This window comes from Priceomyces carsonii (genome assembly GCF_900007245.1).
Source record: "Priceomyces carsonii strain CBS4050 genome assembly, scaffold: Debaryomyces_carsonii_scaffold_2, whole genome shotgun sequence".
Lineage (NCBI taxonomy): Eukaryota > Fungi > Ascomycota > Pichiomycetes > Serinales > Debaryomycetaceae > Priceomyces > Priceomyces carsonii.
In genome coordinates, this window is record NW_026946675.1 from 1,159,676 (window position 1) to 1,178,458 (window position 18,783).

Genomic DNA, 18,783 nt, shown 5'->3' on the forward strand with positions numbered 1-18,783 from the left:
GCGTATTAAAGCTTCTTGAAAATCTCTGTGGGGAGATGAAAAATCCGGTATATAAGATCGAAAAATACTAAGGAATTCTTACATCCGTCACAATTTAAGATGTATATTGTCAGATATCATAAGAATAAATAGATCGTCCTGAGTTCTAATCGTTGAAAGAATGGCATCAGCAGCTCATCATACTTCAAAGTTTTCGAGGTATTTACAATCTGAAACTGGACCAAAGACAGTGCACTTTTGGGCACCAGTTCTCAAATGGTGCTTAGTGATAGCGGGCATCAATGATCTCCAAAGACCAGTAGACAAATTAAGTGGTACTCAACAAGTTGCATTGTTTGCAACAGGAGCTATATGGACCAGATGGGCAGGATTTGTTATCAAGCCTCGTAATGCTTTATTGGCTAGTGTCAACTTCTTCTTAGGTGGTGTTGCAGGCTATCAACTCTACAGAATTGTCGACTGGAGAGTGAAATGTGGTGATTCTACAGCACAAGTATTTAAGTATCTTGCCAAGGGTTCTGATGATGCTACACCAGTTGACCCTAAGAAATCTTAGGATATTATTATTACTTTCAATATACGTACTATTAATCTATTAACATTTCAGTATCGTTTATGTCAGCCTCATCCTCTACAGCATTAGAGACACGGTTAGATTCTTCCACCTCTTCAATGTTTTCTTCTATATTACTCTGATTTTGTAATTCATGAGATAATTCTTGCTCATGTTTATTCTCAATGGGTACACCATCGTCTATGTCATCGGGGATTTGATCATCCTGATCTTCTTGAACTTCTTCTCGTTCTTCTTCGCGTTCTTCTTCTTGTTCTTCTTCTTGTTCTTCTTTTTGTTCTTCTTGTTCTTCCTCTTCCTCCTCCTCTTCTTCCTCTTCTTCTTCTTCCTCCTCCTCTTCGATCTCTTGTTCTATGTCCTCGTCGAGTTCATCAGCTATACCCTCACTATAATTGAAATCTTTAAGGTCTTCATATTCGTTCTTCTTAATATTCTCTACCGATTCAATAACCTCAGGTAATTTCTTCGACATGAAATCGTTAAGCGAAGTGTCTCTCGATATCCATTTTCTATTATTACTTGTAATCTGGCTCTTCACCACCATCAAGATCTCATATTTAATTCTCCTTTGTATCCTAAGCCTATATTCAATATTCACTAGTTCAGAGAACACGTTAAAATCTGGTGTCTCTAGTGAGGAGGCCGGATCTAATGAAAATATCTGATCTACTTTCACTATTGAAGGATAATTTCCTTCAGAGTCCTTTGAAATACTATTTAGTAACTCACCGTTGTTATATGACTCTATAGTTTCAATAGAAAATTCAAAAGCGGGTAGTTTCACAGTGTCTCTCAACTTTTCATACTCCATTTCGTCTTCTTCGATGCCAGAGTTTAACCTAGACATTTCTCCGACTTTTCTATTATACTTTTTTGCATCTTCATTAATAAGTCTCAGTACTTCTTCTTTATCATGAGTCATATAGTTTCTATGTATTCGACTTATTTTGAATGAGTCCATTGCTAGCTTCTTCTGCATCATCTTTAATTCATTCCTATTATTAATTGACCCTTTTTCAACCATGTCTTTTGTGGCCTGATTCAATAACTTAGCAGACTCAAGCAACAGCTCCAAAGAACCTAAACCTCTTCTGACTTCTTCAATTTCTTCCTGTGTCATCACTTCGACTGTTCGTTGATCTTATTTATATTTTGCTAATTAAAGCAAAATATTTCTAGTCGCATTCTTTATAGATCAGATTATAATATTCTTTAAAAGAACGAATCTGGCTGTTATTCAAGAGCTAGTGGGTTACAGAACAGGATGGAAGGAAGTTCTAATCAAGTAAATGATCTTAGAACTGAATTACACCAGGCTTGTCAAAGGCTCTCCGATTTGAACTTATTTCAAGCCGCTAAATGGTGTGCTGAAGCGCTTAATGGGCTACCCCAACCAAAGACCAATAAACCATATCCAACAATAAAACTAGATGATAATGAGTTATATGATCAAGATAAGGTTATACTTGCAAGAAGCTATTTCAACTGCAAGGAGTTTGATAGAGCAGCATACGCATTGAAGGACTGCAAGAGTGGTAACGCGTTGTTCTTACGATTGTATTCAATGCTTATATCTATAGACAAGAGAGCAACCGAGGAAACTGATGGTTCAATAAATATAACATCTTATAATGACCTCAATGAGCTGATTGAAAGTAACAACGGGAGTCCAGAGATTTCCAATAGGCACAAAGAGGTAGTGGAGACGTTAAACAACAGATTATCAAAATTGATTCAAGAATCCGAAAATTACCATTCTAAGAATCCTGAGAATGCTTTCTTGTATTACTTAAATGGGATGGTCTATAACAAGAAAAAGAAATACTCCTTGGCTCAAACTAATTTATTTAATTCATTAACTTTGTTTCCTTACAACTGGTCGTGCTGGCAAGAGCTAATTGCATCTCTTAATAGTTTCGATGAAGCTATTAGCTTTATTAATCAAGTTAAATCATCCAAGAATCCGATAACATCCAACGTAATGTTCCAGTTTTTTGAAGTTGTCATTTTGCAGGAGTTTTATCAACAGTCAAATTCGTTGGCCGACTCTTTGGCGCATTTAATTGATATATTTCCCGATTTCAGCTTCTTGAAAATTCAAAAATTCTTAGTAGCATACCATGGGCTTGATTACTTCCAAGCGGAACACATATTTGACCAAATTTTACTCGATGACCCCTTGAGGTTGGATGACTTGGACACTTACTCAAATATGCTATATGTTATGGAAAAGAAATCAAAATTATCGTTTTTGGCACAATTCGCTTCACAGGTTGACAAATTTAGACCAGAGACATGTTGCATAATTGCCAACTATCATTCAATGAAATGTGAGCACGAGAAAGCCATCATGTATTACAAGCGGGCTTTAATTCTAAATAAGAATTGCTTGAGCGCTTGGACTTTGATGGGTCATGAGTTTGTCGAGTTGAAGAATTCACATGCGGCCATTGAGTCTTATAGAAGGGCAGTTGATACCAACCCTAAGGACTTTAGAGCCTGGTATGGTTTAGGTCAGGCCTATGAGGTGCTAGATATGCATCTTTATGCTTTATATTATTATCAGAGAGCAACAAATTTGCAGCCCCTTGATAAAAGGATGTGGCAAGCAACGGGCAATTGTTACGAGAAAATCGATAAGCTAGAGGAAGCGATCAAATCATTTGAGAAGGCATTGACTATTGATAGCTATAGTAACGAGAGCCCTGATATCACCGAGGTTGAACCTCATATTTGCTATAGGCTTGCTGTGATATCTGAAAAATTAGGTCAATTGCCTGATACCTATAAATATATGAAGTTGTGTTTCGATCAGGAGCTAGAATGGGGTATTAGTGACGAAACTTCGAAAGCACGTCTTTGGTTAGCAAGAAATGCTTTAGAAGAAAGGAAATTTAATGAGGCATACGAGTTAGCGAAAGATTTAAACCACAGTAATGCTCACGATATTGAAGAGGCCAGGTCAATTGCGAGAGAAGCGAGGAACAGGATGCTGAAGTAGTCAGAGATTGCTATATTGCTGTGTATTAAAATATGTATAAATTCAGTCTCTATATTTAATATAGTCAAATGAATAAATTATTAATATTAGAAATAAAAATAAATATTAAGGAAACAAGGCCTTGTAGTTTAGCGATTCGTTCTCCAAATTCAAAAATTCGGCACGATTGTTAATATTAGAGCAAACATCCTTCATAGCAGAACTCAAAGAGCGTCCTAGTTTGTCCAATTCTTCAAACAGAACGGCACTATTGATCATTATCAATATATGTGGCGGCGCAACAGGCAAATTTTCCTGCGATAATATGAGCTTTGATCTTGTTATCAAAATTTTAAAGGTAATCAAGAGTTCGTCAATAATCTTCTGCAAAAGGAACGATTCTAGGTTGTAGTTCATGTCAAACTGATTAATTTTTTTAGATGATTTTCCTGTTGTGAGGAAAGTTGTCGTACCATAAAACTTGGGAAGTTTGAGTTTGGCACGGTATTCAGGATTCAATTTCAAATGAATGATTGGTGATTCAGTTACGGAAGCAAGGAGAAAATACTCACTAGGTATGGCTTCCTTCAAGTGAGCATAAGCATAGCTTACTTTTTCGTGCAAGCCAGAAATCAACTTCGACTTCCCTGCGGAATCAAGCGAGTTTCTAATTTCACTGATCACTTTTGAGGAAACCTTGGCAGAGTAAGGAGGCAACGATGCACTGAAAACATATGCTAAGGATTGAATCCTTTGATGATGAACCATCGGCTTGACACCAACACAAAAACCACCAGAAGAAGCGAATGAAAGCGCCATTGATCCTATGGTAATGGAAATTTCACTTCTCGGTACGTTGTAATACTCGACAAGTCCTCGGCCTTTGTCTCCAAGAACACCAATAGAGAGAGACTCATCCAAAAATAATCTGTACTTATATTTATTCTTTAATTCGATTATCCTCGGCAAATTTGCTAAGTCACCAGTGTTAGCAAACAAAGCTTCTGTCACAATAAATCTTCTCTTAATCGGTTTGGTTTTATCAAGAATTGGTTTCAACTCGCTCAATATTTGCTCCAAGTGTTCCATGCTATTATGGTCATACCATTCAATATCACAACGACTAACAATAAGAGCCTTTTGAATAGCCAAATTGACACCACTATCGACAACACATAGATCACCTCTTTTCAAAAATGCAGCAATCACAGAACCAGCAGTAGGAAAGTCTTGACCGTAAATGATAGCGCTTTCCGTATCCAAATATGATGCCAAATCCTCTTCCAATCTGACGTGGACGTCTTGGGTACCATAGAAGTTTGGAGGCCCACAAGCTCCCACTCCCACATCGGAAATAGTTGCCTTAGCCACCTCTTTAATTTCTTCACTCTCGTTCAAGTTCAAAAAGTCGAAGGAAGCAAGATTCAAAATATTGGACTCCTCTCCCAATGTTATGTGAGCACCATTAGCGCCCTTGATTTCGGGAATAGCCTCGATGTCCCATACCTCTTTTGGGGTGACAGGCTCCACTAACGGATCAGGTACCCACTCATTACAAAGCTCGTCAATTTCTGCTTTAGAAAACTTGACAAACTCCGACTTGTTTTCCTTCCTCTTTGATGAGAGAAAGTATGTGATTGCCACAATAACTAATGCATACTCAAAAAGTGACCTTATTGGATCATCCTGATAGGAAGATTTGATGTATCTCAACACAATAGATCCACCAGGCAACTTATCAAGCTTATTAAGGTAGTAAAGAAAGTTGTCAGCTAACGCGGCAGACAACATTTCAAAGCTCGGTGGCGCCGTCATCGTCAACGTATTCGTCGCAGTTACTATTGTAGCAGATGCTTTATCTGTAATTCCCATACTGCCAATCTCCTTGTTTATGTTTTCAACTATGAACTTTCTTCACAGTAATGCTAGTACTCCTATTTTTTATTTTACTTTGGCAAATTCAACTAAGAAACGCTGTGAACTCTAAGAATATCTATGCATATAATGAAACAAGTCTCTCTTCTAATAACGATGGGCGTAGCGAGATATGACTTTGATATTACTGGTTTCGCTCCAATAAAGAAAACAAGTGTCTTTAAAGAAATACCTAATAGACTTTTTTTTTGTCCGTTCGCGTAGTAAGAAAAGGTCGGAACGAGTCAAATGTCGTTCAAAAAGTCACGATGTTTCTAAGACATGATTCCAGTGAAAGTCTAGTAATATACATTGGCTATAGATGCTATAAAGACTATAGTTTTTGTTCCGGATGGTCCCTGATAGTATTTAAGAAGTTTTCAAAGCTAGGAGTCAGAAGAAAATTCAAGTTGGCGAAACTCAGAGAATTTTCGGCAATGAAATATTTAAGTGCCTTTTGAGACTCGTTATCCTCCGGAGCCAATTGTATTTCATCTAAACCGTGTTCTACAAGTGGAAATAAAGGTTTTTGATGACCATTCGTTTTTATTATCACATCCTTGTTGTATGCCTCGACTTGACGGTTGTGGTTCATGACAAGATCATTGTAGCGGACGATTTCGTCCTTTTTCTCATCCTGACGAGTCCGTCTATACTCCGAAAGTGACGGGTCTATCTGGTTCATATCTATTGGTTCATGATTGTGCTCGTAGCGTGGTTCGTATTTTGGTTCATTTCTAGTAGGTGGGGATGCGAAAGATATGGGTCTTGACTCTCCAGCAATAATGGTTGCATCTTGATTGGAATAAGACGGTGTAGACCGTGAGGTATCTATTACGGTATGCTGTGATGGGTCCATTCCAGCGAGAAGTGGAGGTGACTGTGATATTAAATCGGGCGAGCCTTGCAGTGTACCCGTCATTATCCTTAGTTGTATAGCATCATCTCTGTTCGTCACAAGAGGTCCAACTTTGTTGAGATAATTCCGTAGCTTGTCATTTCTAAGTTCTATGTGTCCCATATCATTATAATTATCTTTATTGATTCCATGCTTTGAGTTGACATGTGTGATGAGCTTTTTAGGTGATCCTCTGTCGCCATCTAGTCTAAATATTTCCTGATGACAGAACAAACATACTGCCCTATACTTGTTGTCTGGGTCTTGCTCAAACCAGTCCCATACCCATGACCTCTTCTTTGTGTATTTCTTGAAAGGTAGCGGAGTTTCTTGTGATAGATGTGATATTGTATTGGCGTTATGTTGGTGAATTCGGTTTGTCATGGTCGACATCAATTTCGTTCTAATTTAAAATCTTTTTCAATTGTAACTAAATCTTACGTCCGTTAGAGTTCATATAATAAGTCATAAGTCTCTGTCGAGTGACTATTTGTGTAGATGTTTATGTCGTTTGCTATAAACAAACCTAACATGAAAAGTATATAATTGGAGGGAATTAAACCAAAAATTGGTTATGAGCTCGCGACTATACTAATAAAAGACCACCAACGTTAAAATTGGACCCAAAGAAATGCAAATCACAGAATGAAGACCTTACTGACACCATGAACCTCCTTACGACAGCATACACAACCTTCGATTCCTTTTGAAACCAAAGACAAGCGACAAGTTTCGCATATTGCGAAACACTTGCATGGCCAGGTGATGATCTCTCGTGGATTGCATTGACAGATAACACAAGTGTATCTTGAGTATACGTCATCATCATTAGTGGAGGATGATTGAGCAGCATCTGATCTCCTTAAGGCTATAATTTGCAAAAGTTTCAAGGATTCATCCTCGTTGGGGATGTGATTGAGAGACCTATATTTTGACCTTGTCAATATTCCACGTTCATAGGAAAGATGTTCATTGAGTACAGCAGTGGAGGCGCTTATTAGCTCATTGAGACCCTGACCAGTGAAAAGCTCAGTTATAGGAGATAGACTGGAGCTTGGTCCTTGCGTTAAGTCGATATCGATCGATTCTTCGTCCGAGTCTTCGAGTTCCAGATCAGGAGAATAATCACGGGAATAATCCTCGTCTGGAAGTTCAGCACTCTGTATTAGATCAATATATTTCTCTTCGATTTGTTCGTCAGTCATCTGATCCAAGCATATGTATTCTTGTTGAGAAGTATCGTGAGACTGATCTTTTGAACTCTTCCTCCTGGCAAAGGGCACGAGGTAAGTAGGTATGGTCTTCTTTCTCTCCTCAAATTCTTCCTCTGTCTCCTCAAAGCGAGGTGTATTTAGCAGGGTCCTTGAAACGTACCTTCTGTATATTCCGCAAATGATTTTATCAATGATAATTCCGTATAATAACTCGTACGTATTAAGAAGTATTTCTTTTAAGTACCTAACTCTGGTACCCATTGACGTCCCTCCTTCAAATTTGTTGGTACCCATAGTCTTCCCCATTAGAAGTTTCTCAGGATCTGTAACAAAAATGTCATATCCTTTTTTCCTGTTAATTGTGGTATCAGATGTATTAGGACCAAAGCCCTCTTGAAGCTTTTGCCAAAATGATTTTTCAACCCAAGTCTGAGCATAGGTATTGATTGGACTTAATTCTGAAATATAACTGGACTTACCTGCCAGTATAATAGCCAATACTCCACAATTCAAAAACGCCTTTTGGAAGTCTTCATCTAGATTAAACGACAAATAATTTCTTAAACCTAAGTCTTCGTTGTCTTCGAACAAAAAGCTAGCACAATTCAAATCCTTCAAACTAAATCCATTGGTGACGACAGCTAAAATGAATATGAATAAACTTAGGCAAATTACCGCTAAAATTAGTAGTTGAGGTAAGAAAGTTGCAAAGATAACTATTGGAAAATATTGTGAACTGAATAACTCATAGATGAAGTATACCATAAAACTCAATCCGCTTATTGTCAGTGGAATCAATCTGTAAGCATTGTCGTTGAGGAGCCCACCAATTTGAATATTGGAATGATTAAATACCAGATAAAGAGAGAGCACAAGCATTGCGGTATTTGGTATTCTGGATACCTTTTGACTAGCAAAGAAGCCAGTTGCGCCAAAGCTTGCCTCGTGGAAGGCAAGTGAATGTTCAAAGATGGTAAAACCTGTTTCAGTGTAAGGTCTTTTGCCTTGAATAACGGAAATAAACGTTTCAATGAATGTCAGATAACAAATCGTTAAAAAAATTGGCCAATACATGTCTGAAGTGGGACCAGCCATACCCTGTGAGTCAGTAGATACCATGTATTTATTTGGAGGGTTTAATGGATCATATGCAAAAAATCTGTCTGGTAATAAATAATGGAACCAAGACATATCAGTATTCTTCAAGCCAGCATGACTATTAAAGTTCAATGCAACCAAAACTGAGTTGAAACACTGTAGTAACAATACGATGGCAGAAAACCTCAAGATAAAGATCATTATCTCTCTTGACCGATTTCTTACTTTATCATCTTTCCTTTCACGGTGTTCACTTGATCGGTTATTAGTGGAAGCAAAAACCAATGTTCTGTTCAATATTATTGCCATGATTAAGCAGCAAAGACCATACAGTGACGAACAATACGTGAATAGTTGAAATATAGCATTAGTATAATTCTTTGATTCATAGCTCTGCTTTTGATCATAAACGGCTCCTATAAGAGACATCACAAGACCTTGCAGCGAATTTCCATTAAAATTCGAAGCATCATCTAACAAGCCTGATGAATTTAGGCTCAATTTAGTAGTTGCGTTCATGTGTGAAGCTCTTACCTGAAGGTCCCAAGATAGCAGATCAACGTACCGTAGTTTCCTAGGTTGAATCCGTTCTAATAAAGGAAATATATCTAACGACATTGGAGGCTCCCAAATTCAAATGTCGCAAATATCTGTACGACATAATATAATCTTAAAATCTAAGATGAGCTGCCTAGAGAAGTGAAATGTTAGTGTTTCGTGTTGTGTAGATCAATCTGAACATTTAAATAATGAGGCGTAACTTGCCACCACCTCCCCCACCACCTGGATTACTGGGATCTAACACAAATGGAAAACCAGCGATGAGACGGCCACCGCCGCCTCCTCCTCCTCCGAAATCTCTATCGACGGCTACCCACACTTCACGACAAACTTCGAGGAATGTTCCACCTCCAAGGGTTCCACCACCTCCCCCAGGGAGACGGAGGGTTCCCACAGAAAGAGATGGAAAGTTGTCAGCTAATGATTTAATTGCAAGGAAAAAGAAGTGGTTACAGATTCAGAAAGAGAGATATAGACCTATCAAAAAATCATCAAAAAATGGATTGGTTCAACCTCAAAAAGTTGAAATGCCTCCAGAGCACTTGAGGAAGATTATGATTGATCATGGTGATTTATCTTCAAAGAAAATAGCTTCTGATAAGCGTTCACACTTGGGTTCCTTAAAATATATGCCTCATGCTCTTTTGAAATTACTTGAGAACATGCCACAACCATGGGAACAAACAAAGGAAGTCAAAGTTCTTTATCATATAACTGGTGCTATAACGTTTGTGAATGAAATCCCGAGAGTTATTGAACCAGTTTATACGGCCCAGTGGGCAACTGCATGGTTAATGATGAGAAGAGAAAAGAGGGATAGAAAACACTTCAAGAGAATGAGATTTCCACCATTTGATGACGAAGAACCTCCTTTAGACTGGAATGAAAACTTAGAAGATATTCCTCCACCAGACGCCATACGCTTAGACTTGAACGAACTGAAATATAAAACACTTAAAGATTGGTTTTACGATGAAAAGCCCTTAATTGACGATTTAAACACAGTGAATGGAGAGTCTTATAGGAAATGGAAATTGGACATCTCTTTAATGGCGCAGCTATATGGACTTGCTCAACCTTTGCTACCCGACACGATTGATCCAAACTATTTTCATTTATTTGACTTGAATTCATTCTTCACTGCGAAGAGCTTGAATCTTGCATTGCCTGGAGGACCAAAGTTTGAACCATTGTATAAAGACACGATAAATAATCCAGCATCAGAAGATTTTAGTGAATTTAATTCGATTGACCGAATAATCTTTCGTGTGCCAATTCGAACAGAATATAAGGTTGCGTTTCCATATTTATACAATTCATTTACTGAGCTGGTAAGGGTAGGTAGATACCATGAGCCTTTAAATTGCTTTAACAAGGTTGCCGGATACGACTTACCAGCCTTTCACTTCAGGTCTGATCTTAACCCTATTATTCCTCATGCGAGAACCAAGAAGATCGAATATGATGAAATAGAAGAATTAGATTTAGGTGGTTGCAATTCAGTTTCTTTTATGTCATATTCTGAAGATGATGATATTATTCCCCTAGAAGCTGAAAATACTTCTGAAGCAATTCAATTATGGTGGGCACCTTATCCATTCAATGTGCGTAGTGGAAGAATGGTGCGAGCAGAAGATGTTGCACTTGTAAAATCTTGGTATAAGCAACATGCTCCGAAAGAAGACCCGATTAAAGTTAAAATATCTTATCAAAAACTTTTGAAAAACCATATATTGAACGAGTTACACAATCCCAAGGGCTCCAAGACTAACAACAAGATGTATAATACGAGGAAAATAAAGCTATTAAAAAGCTTAAAATCGACCAGATACTTTCAAGAAACGACTATTGACTGGGTAGAGGCTGGATTACAAGTATGCACACAGGGATTCAATATGTTAAACCTATTGATTCACAAGAAAGGGCTCACTTATTTGCACCTTGACTATAATTTCAACTTAAAGCCAACAAAGACTTTAACTACGAAAGAGCGTAAAAAGTCGAGGTTTGGTAACGCTTTCCATTTGATTAGAGAAATCTTAAGAGTAATAAAGATACTTGTGGACTCCCATGTTCAGTACAGATTAGGAAATATCGATGCATTTCAATTAGCGGACGGAATATACTATATTTTCAACCATTTAGGACAACTAACAGGTATTTATCGATATAAGTACAAGGTTATGCATCAAATAAGAGCCTGTAAGGATTTGAAGCATGTTGTATATTCTAGATTTAATCAAGTGATCGGCAAGGGACCAGGATGTGGATTTTGGCAGCCGGCATGGAGAGTCTGGATATCATTTATGAGAGGTATAATTCCTCTTCTAGAAAGATGGCTTGGTAATTTGTTAGCAAGACAATTCGAAGGAAGAAGAAGTAACGACGTAGCAAAAACGATCACCAAGCAAAGAGTGGATTCTTATTATGACATTGAATTAAGAGCTCAAGTCATGCATGACATACTTGATATGATCCCCAAGGGCTTGAAGCAGAGCAAATCAAGAACAATTTTACAGCATTTAAGTGAAGCTTGGAGATGTTGGAAAGCAAACATTCCTTGGAAAGTTCCAGGGCTCCCTGAACCGGTTGAAAAAATTATCGAAAGATATATCAAGGCAAAGGCCGATAACTGGATCTCAGTAGCCCATTATAACAGAGATAGAATAAGTCGAGGAGCTACAGTTGAAAAAACCGTTGCTCGAAAGAATTTGGGACGTTTATCTAGGCTTTGGATAAAGAATGAGCAACAAAGACAGCTTAATTTTGCAAAAGATGGGCCATATGTATCTCCTGATGAGGCAATAACTATTTTTCAGACGACAGTTCATTGGCTTGAAAGTAGAAGATTTAGTCCAATTCCGTTTCCGCCGTTATCTTACAAGCATGATACAAAGTTACTAGTTCTTGCCTTAGAAAATCTCAAGGAGAGTTATAATGCAAATTCAAAATTGAACTCCTCTCAAAGAGAAGAATTAGCACTTATTGAACAAGCATACGATAATCCCCATGAATGTCTTGCAAGAATCAAAAAGTTTCTTTTGACTCAAAGAATTTTCAAGGAGGCCGGACTAGAGATGATGGATTACTATACTCATCTTGTGCCAACATATTCAATTGATCCTCTTGAAAAGATAACAGATGCATATCTTGACCAATATTTGTGGTATGAAGCTGATAAACGAAAGCTCTTTCCTAATTGGATCAAGCCAAGCGATGATGAAATTCCACCATTGCTCGTTTATAAGTGGTGCCAAGGTATTAATAACTTGGATGATGTTTGGGATACATCTAAGGGAGAATGTTGTGTTATGTTAGAAGCATCTTTAAACAAGTTTGCTGAGCAGATCGACTTCACCTTACTTAATAGGCTATTAAGACTAATTGTGGATCCTAATATAGCTGATTACATGACTTCCAAAAATAATATCAATTTGACTTACAAGGATATGAATCATGTGAATCAATTTGGTTTAATACGTGGTTTACAATTCTCATCATTCATATTTCAGTATTATGGACTTGTTAACGATTTATTGATACTAGGACTAGATAGAGCCAGCCAAATAGCCGGACCTCCTCAAAATCCGAATTCATTTTTGCAATTCAAAGATATTGAAACTGAAACATCAAGTCCCATCAGACTATACTCGAGATATATGGATAAGATTCACATATTTTTCAAGTTTGAAGATGAAGAGGCAAACGGTTTAATTCAAGACTTCCTATCTGAAAACCCTGATCCTAATTTTGAAAATATTGTAGGATACAATAATCACCGTTGTTGGCCACGGGATTCGAGGATGAGATTAATGAGACATGATGTTAATTTAGGAAGAGCTGTGTTTTGGGAGATTGCCAGTAGGCTTCCAAGTTCAATAACTAGCATTGAATGGGAAGATTCTTTTGCATCTGTATATTCTAGGGACAACCCCAATTTACTATTTTCCATGTGTGGATTTGAAGTCAGAATATTACCCAAAATTCGAGCTAAGGAAGACTCTTCCTCTCAAGAAGGTGTGTGGGATCTTATTGACTTTAATACCAAAGAGAGAACAGCCAAAGCATTCCTTCAAGTCAGCCAACAAGAAGTGAACAATTTTAACAATAGAATTCGTCAAATTTTGATGTCTTCAGGCTCAACAACATTTACAAAAGTTGCAGCGAAATGGAACACGGCATTGCTAGCATTATTTACGTATTTCAGAGAGGCTGCAATATCGACTGAATCTCTATTAGATATTCTAGTCAAATGTGAAACAAAGATACAAAACCGTGTTAAGATGGGATTAAATTCCAAGATGCCCTCTCGTTTCCCGCCCGCTGTATTCTACACACCTAAAGAATTGGGTGGACTTGGAATGTTAAGTGCTTCTCATATCTTGATACCTGCATCAGACTTAAGATGGTCTAAGCAAACAGATACTGGTATAACACACTTTCGAGCCGGTATGAGCCACCAAGAAGAAAAAATGATTCCGACGGTCTATCGATATATAACGACCTGGGAGAATGAATTCTTAGACTCTCAAAGAGTTTGGGCTGAGTATGCAATAAAAAGACAGGAAGCTGCCGAGCAAAACCGTCGCTTGACTTTTGAAGATATGGAAGGAAGTTGGGATAGAGGTATTCCAAGAATCAGTACCTTGTTTCAAAAAGATAGACACACTTTGGCGTATGATAAGGGTCATAGAATGAGGAGAGTTTTCAAACAATTCAGCTTAGCAAGATTTAATCCTTTCTGGTGGACAAGTAATCGTCACGACGGTAAGTTGTGGAATCTTAACTCTTACAGAATTGATGTTATTCAGGCTCTAGGAGGTATCGAAACTATTTTGGAACATACTCTTTTCAAAGGTACTGGCTTTGATTCATGGGAAGGCTTATTTTGGGAAAAAGCATCTGGATTTGAAGACTCATTGAAATTTAAAAAGTTAACGAATGCTCAACGTTCTGGATTAAGTCAGATACCGAACCGTCGTTTTACATTATGGTGGTCACCAACAATCAATAGAGCAAATGTCTATGTCGGTTTCCTTGTTCAGTTGGATTTAACTGGAATATTTTTACATGGAAAGATTCCTACACTCAAAATATCTTTGATTCAAATATTCAGAGCTCATTTATGGCAAAAGATTCATGAGAGCGTTGTCCAAGATCTTTGCCAGGTTTTGGATAAGGAGTTAGACGTTTTGCAGATTGATAATGTCGAGAAGCAACCTATCCATCCTCGTAAATCTTATAAGATGAATTCATCGTGTGCCGATATTGTTTTAAACAGTTCTTATAAATGGAATGTATCAAGACCATCACTTTTACATGACAGAAATGACTCCATGGAGATAGCAACGAACAAATTTTGGTTAGATATTCAGTTGAGATATGGTGATTATGATTCTCATGACATTTCGAGATATACCAGAGCAAAATTTTTAGACTATAGTACTGATAATGCTAGTTCATATCCTTGTCCAACTGGTGCCATGGTTGGTATTGATTTAGCGTACAATATGTATGATGTTTATGGAAACTGGTTTTCTGGTTTGAAACCTCTCATGCAGAATGCAATGAAGGAGATCATGAAGTCTAATCCCGCCCTTTATGTCTTAAGAGAAAGAATAAGAAAAGGCTTACAACTATACCAGGGACAGCCTCAAGAGGCTTTCTTAAATTCCAGTAACTACGCAGATTTGTTCACCAATGACACTCAATTATTTATTGATGATACAAATGTTTACAGAGTTACCGTTCATAGGACTTTTGAAGGAAACTTGACAACAAAACCTATCAATGGATCGATCTTTATTCTTAACCCGAAGACTGGCCAATTATTCTTGAAGATCATTCACGTTTCAGTGTGGGCAGGTCAAAAGCGTTTAGGTCAATTAGCTAAATGGAAGACAGCTGAAGAAGTAAGTGCACTAGTTCGATCTTTACCTAGAGAGGAGCAACCAAAGCAATTAATTGCAACTAGACGAGGAATATTAGATCCTCTTGAGGTTCACATGTTGGATTTTCCAAACATTTCTATCAGGCCCTCTGAACTTCACTTGCCATTCGGAGCAGCTTTGAAGATTGATAAATTAGCAAACATAGTGTTGAAGGCAAATGAACCGCAGATGGTATTGTTTAACTTCTATGATGACTGGTTGAAAACGATTAGTCCTTATACGGCCTTTTCAAGAATTATTCTTTTGTTGAGAGCTTTGAGTGTTAATCAAGAAAGAACAAATCTAATTTTACGCCCAGATGCCAGCGTTATAACTCAAGATTATCATATATGGCCATCATTTACACCCGAGCAATGGATCGAAGTTGAAACTCAATTAAGGGATTTGATTTTGAATGATTATGCAAAGAAAAATAATGTCAACATTCAATCGCTTACTCAGTCTGAAATTAGAGATTTAATCTTGGGCCAAACTATAAGAGCTCCCTCAGACAAGAGACAAGAAATAACTGATATTGATAAGAAGGTCGACGAGAATGAAAACAAGGAACTCACTGCTGTGAAAACCAAGACTACTAATGTCCATGGTGAGGAGATAGTTACTGTTACAACCACTAATTATGAACAACTGTCTTTTTCATCGAAGAATGAATGGAGGAATAGAGCAATCGCAGCTAATTCTTTGCATTTGAGAGCCAAAAATATTTATGTTTCGTCGCCGGATTCAGTAGATGAAAGTATTCCTACGTTTGTGATGCCCAAAAACATATTGAAGAAGCTCATTCAGATATCTGATACAAAAGTTCAAGTTGGTGGCTTTATATACGGAAAGTCCCCAGAAGGTACCACTGAAGTGAAAGAGATTCAGCATCTTGCTTTGGTTCCCCAACTTGGATCTATCCATACAGTGCAATTCCCCAACCAGCTACCCGACAAGGATGGAGTCCTTGAGGGATTGGAGTTGTTGGGATGGATTCATACACAATCGCAAGATAACAATTACTTATCAGCAGTCGATGTTTCTAAGGTGTCTCAATTTGGACTCCCGTTTGATATAAATTTCCTTTCTATGACTGTTTCTTTTACACCAGGTTCGGTGACTTTGTCAGGTTATCATTTGAATGAAGAAGGGTTCAAATGGGGCAAAGAAAACAAGGATTTTCTTAGTCAAACTCCTAAAGGATTTTCTCCAAGATTTAGTGACAAAGTTGAAATCTTACTCTCTGATAGGATAATTGGTTCATGCTTGGTTCCTAATGATGAGATTTGGAATTATGCTTTTATTGGTTCCACCTGGAGCTCTAATGTGCCATATCATTTGAAATTAGGTTTGCCCTTGCCATTTTACCATGAATTGCATCGTCCAATTCATTTCTCTAATTTCAACGAACTTGAAGGTTCAAACACGGAAGAAGCTGATCAGCAAAGCGTATTTAGCTAATCTAGTTCCATCAAGTAATTAGGAATACATTGTAATATATATTATTAAGACTATTAATTATATTATACTTAAAGTATGTTAGATGCAAAAAAAATTCGAGACATCACCAATGTCTGACTGAGACAATATGATCTTCGATGGCAAGTAGTAATTTCCGTAGTTCAGTCCTGGAAATGTTTTCTTTTAGCAAAAGTAATTCCAACGAGTTTTTTCCGTTCATGTACTTCATCAACTTATAGAATATTGCAATGAGCTCATTCGATAATTTACATTCATCAAATATAATCTTGTTGATCCATCTACGCTCAAGAGTGGTAGCTCGACCTGGATCTATAAGTATAGTATCATCTTCTTCTTCCAAGACTATATTAGGACCCCCCGATAAGAATTTAAGTGACAGCTCCAATTTCTTTATCTCTTCGTCGTTCAAACTGTCAGTCTTGGCAATAGGTTTCTGCTGATTCTTTGACGTATTGTCTGTACCTAATATGATTTTCTTAGTTGTAGTCAGTCTATTTCTATCAGCAGTTTCGTTTTCAAGCTCTTCTTCGACATTGATTTTGATTTTTTTTGATATTTTCAACCAAATAAACGTTTGTAATTGAGTTACGTATCCATATCTAATGAGCCACCCGAGCGCATTCAAATACATATCCCGATGGTCTTTGGAAGGAATGATGGTCGCAAACTGTTTCGGCTTTCTTGAACTTGATGATAGTAACTTCAAGAAGTGAGGGAGCGAAGGAAGAGTTGGGAAATCACTTCTGAATTTTTTAATATCATCAAACAAATTGATCGTTATCGGAGCCATAGGCGATACAATGTATACTGACCTCGTACTTAGTGGCTGAATTATTCGGGCTCTTCTCCAATAAATCAAATGGAATGCAAAGGATGTAATCTGATTTTGGTTCAACGCCGATTTCCTCATCGACAATTTAAGCAACGATTCGGTTGGTTTGATCATACGAATGAAATTCGCTAAGGCACTATTGGAATCAGTTTGAATATCGATAATTATACTCTCTGGGTCATCCAAAAGAAGTAATGCAAAGTAGATTATATCTTGATGAGAATTATTGGAATCATCTATATCGTTTGCCAGACTGGATTGGTTATTAGCATCAGATTTTGAAGAATCATTATCACTTAAATAAGCACTTCCCAAAAAATTGAACGTTGTAGATAGGTACGAACCTGGCAAGTATGGGGACGTCAACTCAGGAAGAGAATGGAATTCGTTCTTTATTGGAATTTGCAAAGACCTCAAACAACCATTTATAGTCAAGTTTGCAATTTTAGATTGCGATATGGCATTGTAACAGTCGTAAATAGCCTTGCAAAGTGAAGATTCTTCAAGTAACTTTGGTAGGAGATCACCGTCAGCTTTGTACTGCTCTTTCAAATTTAATATAAGCTTTACCTGATCTGAAACATAATCATGCTTCAGCTGTTCATATCTCAAGACCAAAGAGAGCCTAGAGATGACGAAATGAAACATCTCATCAACTCTGTAAGTCTCTTCTATGATTGGAGGATTCATTATAAAGACTAGGTGAAACATATTGAAAGGAGATTTCTTTGCCTCTCCTTTACGTTTTGAGGATGGCCTCCAAGACCCATCATCAAGAGTATGCACCGGGAAACCTAAAAACACTTTATCATCAATAGTAACCTCAAATCTTGAATTACACATCTGTTTTGGCGGACAAAGCATTTCGTAGAGATAATCTGCCTCAATTCCAAAAATGTGACTCCTATCAAGAGGCTTACTATGTGATTTGGTCTGTTCATGATCTCTTTGCTTACCATGGAAATCTCGTCGTTTTTCCAAATCATCTAAGAACAGTATTAGATCCTTTTTTGTTCCCGTATAAAACTTCATATTATCTGCATCCCAAACGCTGCTATTGTAGTCCTTAAATTCATCGACGAGTAATCCTTCGTCTTCTTGATCTTCTTCTTCATCAGTACTGTCCAATCCTTCTACGTCAGACGAATGGATAGGATCTATCCCAAGAATCTCGGGATAGTTAAATATCAATTGTGGTCCTCCATGGCTGGAAACTATTAAGAGTATACCTAACAAACTGGGGTTTGGTAAGTAGAAGCTCATAGATGTCTTCTTGTAAAGAAAAAAATTGATATTCCGT

At 37.5% G+C, this 18,783-nt stretch overlaps 8 protein-coding genes across 8 annotated transcripts; 3 read left to right on the forward strand and 5 right to left on the reverse strand.

Moving 5' to 3' along the window:
• Window positions 1-160: 160 nt before the first annotated feature.
• PRCAT00002085001 (mitochondrial pyruvate carrier) lies at window positions 161-556 on the forward strand (the record flags this gene model as incomplete). The annotated part of the gene is made up of 1 exon (XM_062951917.1): window positions 161-556. The coding sequence occupies one exon, from the start codon at window positions 161-163 to the stop codon at window positions 554-556; it is 396 nt and encodes a 131-aa protein (XP_062808871.1).
• Window positions 557-587: 31 nt separating this feature from the next.
• On the reverse strand, window positions 588-1,694 carry PRCAT00002086001 (uncharacterized protein; the record flags this gene model as incomplete). The annotated part of the gene is made up of 1 exon (XM_062951918.1): window positions 588-1,694. One exon carries the CDS (start codon window positions 1,692-1,694, stop codon window positions 588-590), a length of 1,107 nt encoding a protein of 368 aa, XP_062808872.1.
• A 144-nt stretch (window positions 1,695-1,838) lies between these two features.
• CDC23 (anaphase promoting complex subunit) lies at window positions 1,839-3,575 on the forward strand (the record flags this gene model as incomplete). Its single annotated transcript, XM_062951919.1, has 1 exon — window positions 1,839-3,575. One exon carries the CDS (start codon window positions 1,839-1,841, stop codon window positions 3,573-3,575), a length of 1,737 nt encoding a protein of 578 aa, XP_062808873.1.
• A 105-nt stretch (window positions 3,576-3,680) lies between these two features.
• Window positions 3,681-5,426, reverse strand: PRCAT00002088001 (serine C-palmitoyltransferase; the record flags this gene model as incomplete). Its single annotated transcript, XM_062951920.1, has 1 exon — window positions 3,681-5,426. The coding sequence occupies one exon, from the start codon at window positions 5,424-5,426 to the stop codon at window positions 3,681-3,683; it is 1,746 nt and encodes a 581-aa protein (XP_062808874.1).
• A 376-nt stretch (window positions 5,427-5,802) lies between these two features.
• PRCAT00002089001 (uncharacterized protein) lies at window positions 5,803-6,759 on the reverse strand (the record flags this gene model as incomplete). The annotated part of the gene is made up of 1 exon (XM_062951921.1): window positions 5,803-6,759. The coding sequence occupies one exon, from the start codon at window positions 6,757-6,759 to the stop codon at window positions 5,803-5,805; it is 957 nt and encodes a 318-aa protein (XP_062808875.1).
• A 245-nt stretch (window positions 6,760-7,004) lies between these two features.
• On the reverse strand, window positions 7,005-9,197 carry PRCAT00002090001 (putative ubiquitin-protein ligase; the record flags this gene model as incomplete). The annotated part of the gene is made up of 1 exon (XM_062951923.1): window positions 7,005-9,197. The coding sequence occupies one exon, from the start codon at window positions 9,195-9,197 to the stop codon at window positions 7,005-7,007; it is 2,193 nt and encodes a 730-aa protein (XP_062808876.1).
• Window positions 9,198-9,427: 230 nt separating this feature from the next.
• PRP8 (U4/U6-U5 snRNP complex subunit) lies at window positions 9,428-16,630 on the forward strand (the record flags this gene model as incomplete). The annotated part of the gene is made up of 1 exon (XM_062951924.1): window positions 9,428-16,630. The coding sequence occupies one exon, from the start codon at window positions 9,428-9,430 to the stop codon at window positions 16,628-16,630; it is 7,203 nt and encodes a 2,400-aa protein (XP_062808877.1).
• A 103-nt stretch (window positions 16,631-16,733) lies between these two features.
• PRCAT00002092001 (uncharacterized protein) lies at window positions 16,734-18,746 on the reverse strand (the record flags this gene model as incomplete). Its single annotated transcript, XM_062951925.1, has 1 exon — window positions 16,734-18,746. The coding sequence occupies one exon, from the start codon at window positions 18,744-18,746 to the stop codon at window positions 16,734-16,736; it is 2,013 nt and encodes a 670-aa protein (XP_062808878.1).
• Between the last annotated feature and the right edge of the window lie 37 nt (window positions 18,747-18,783).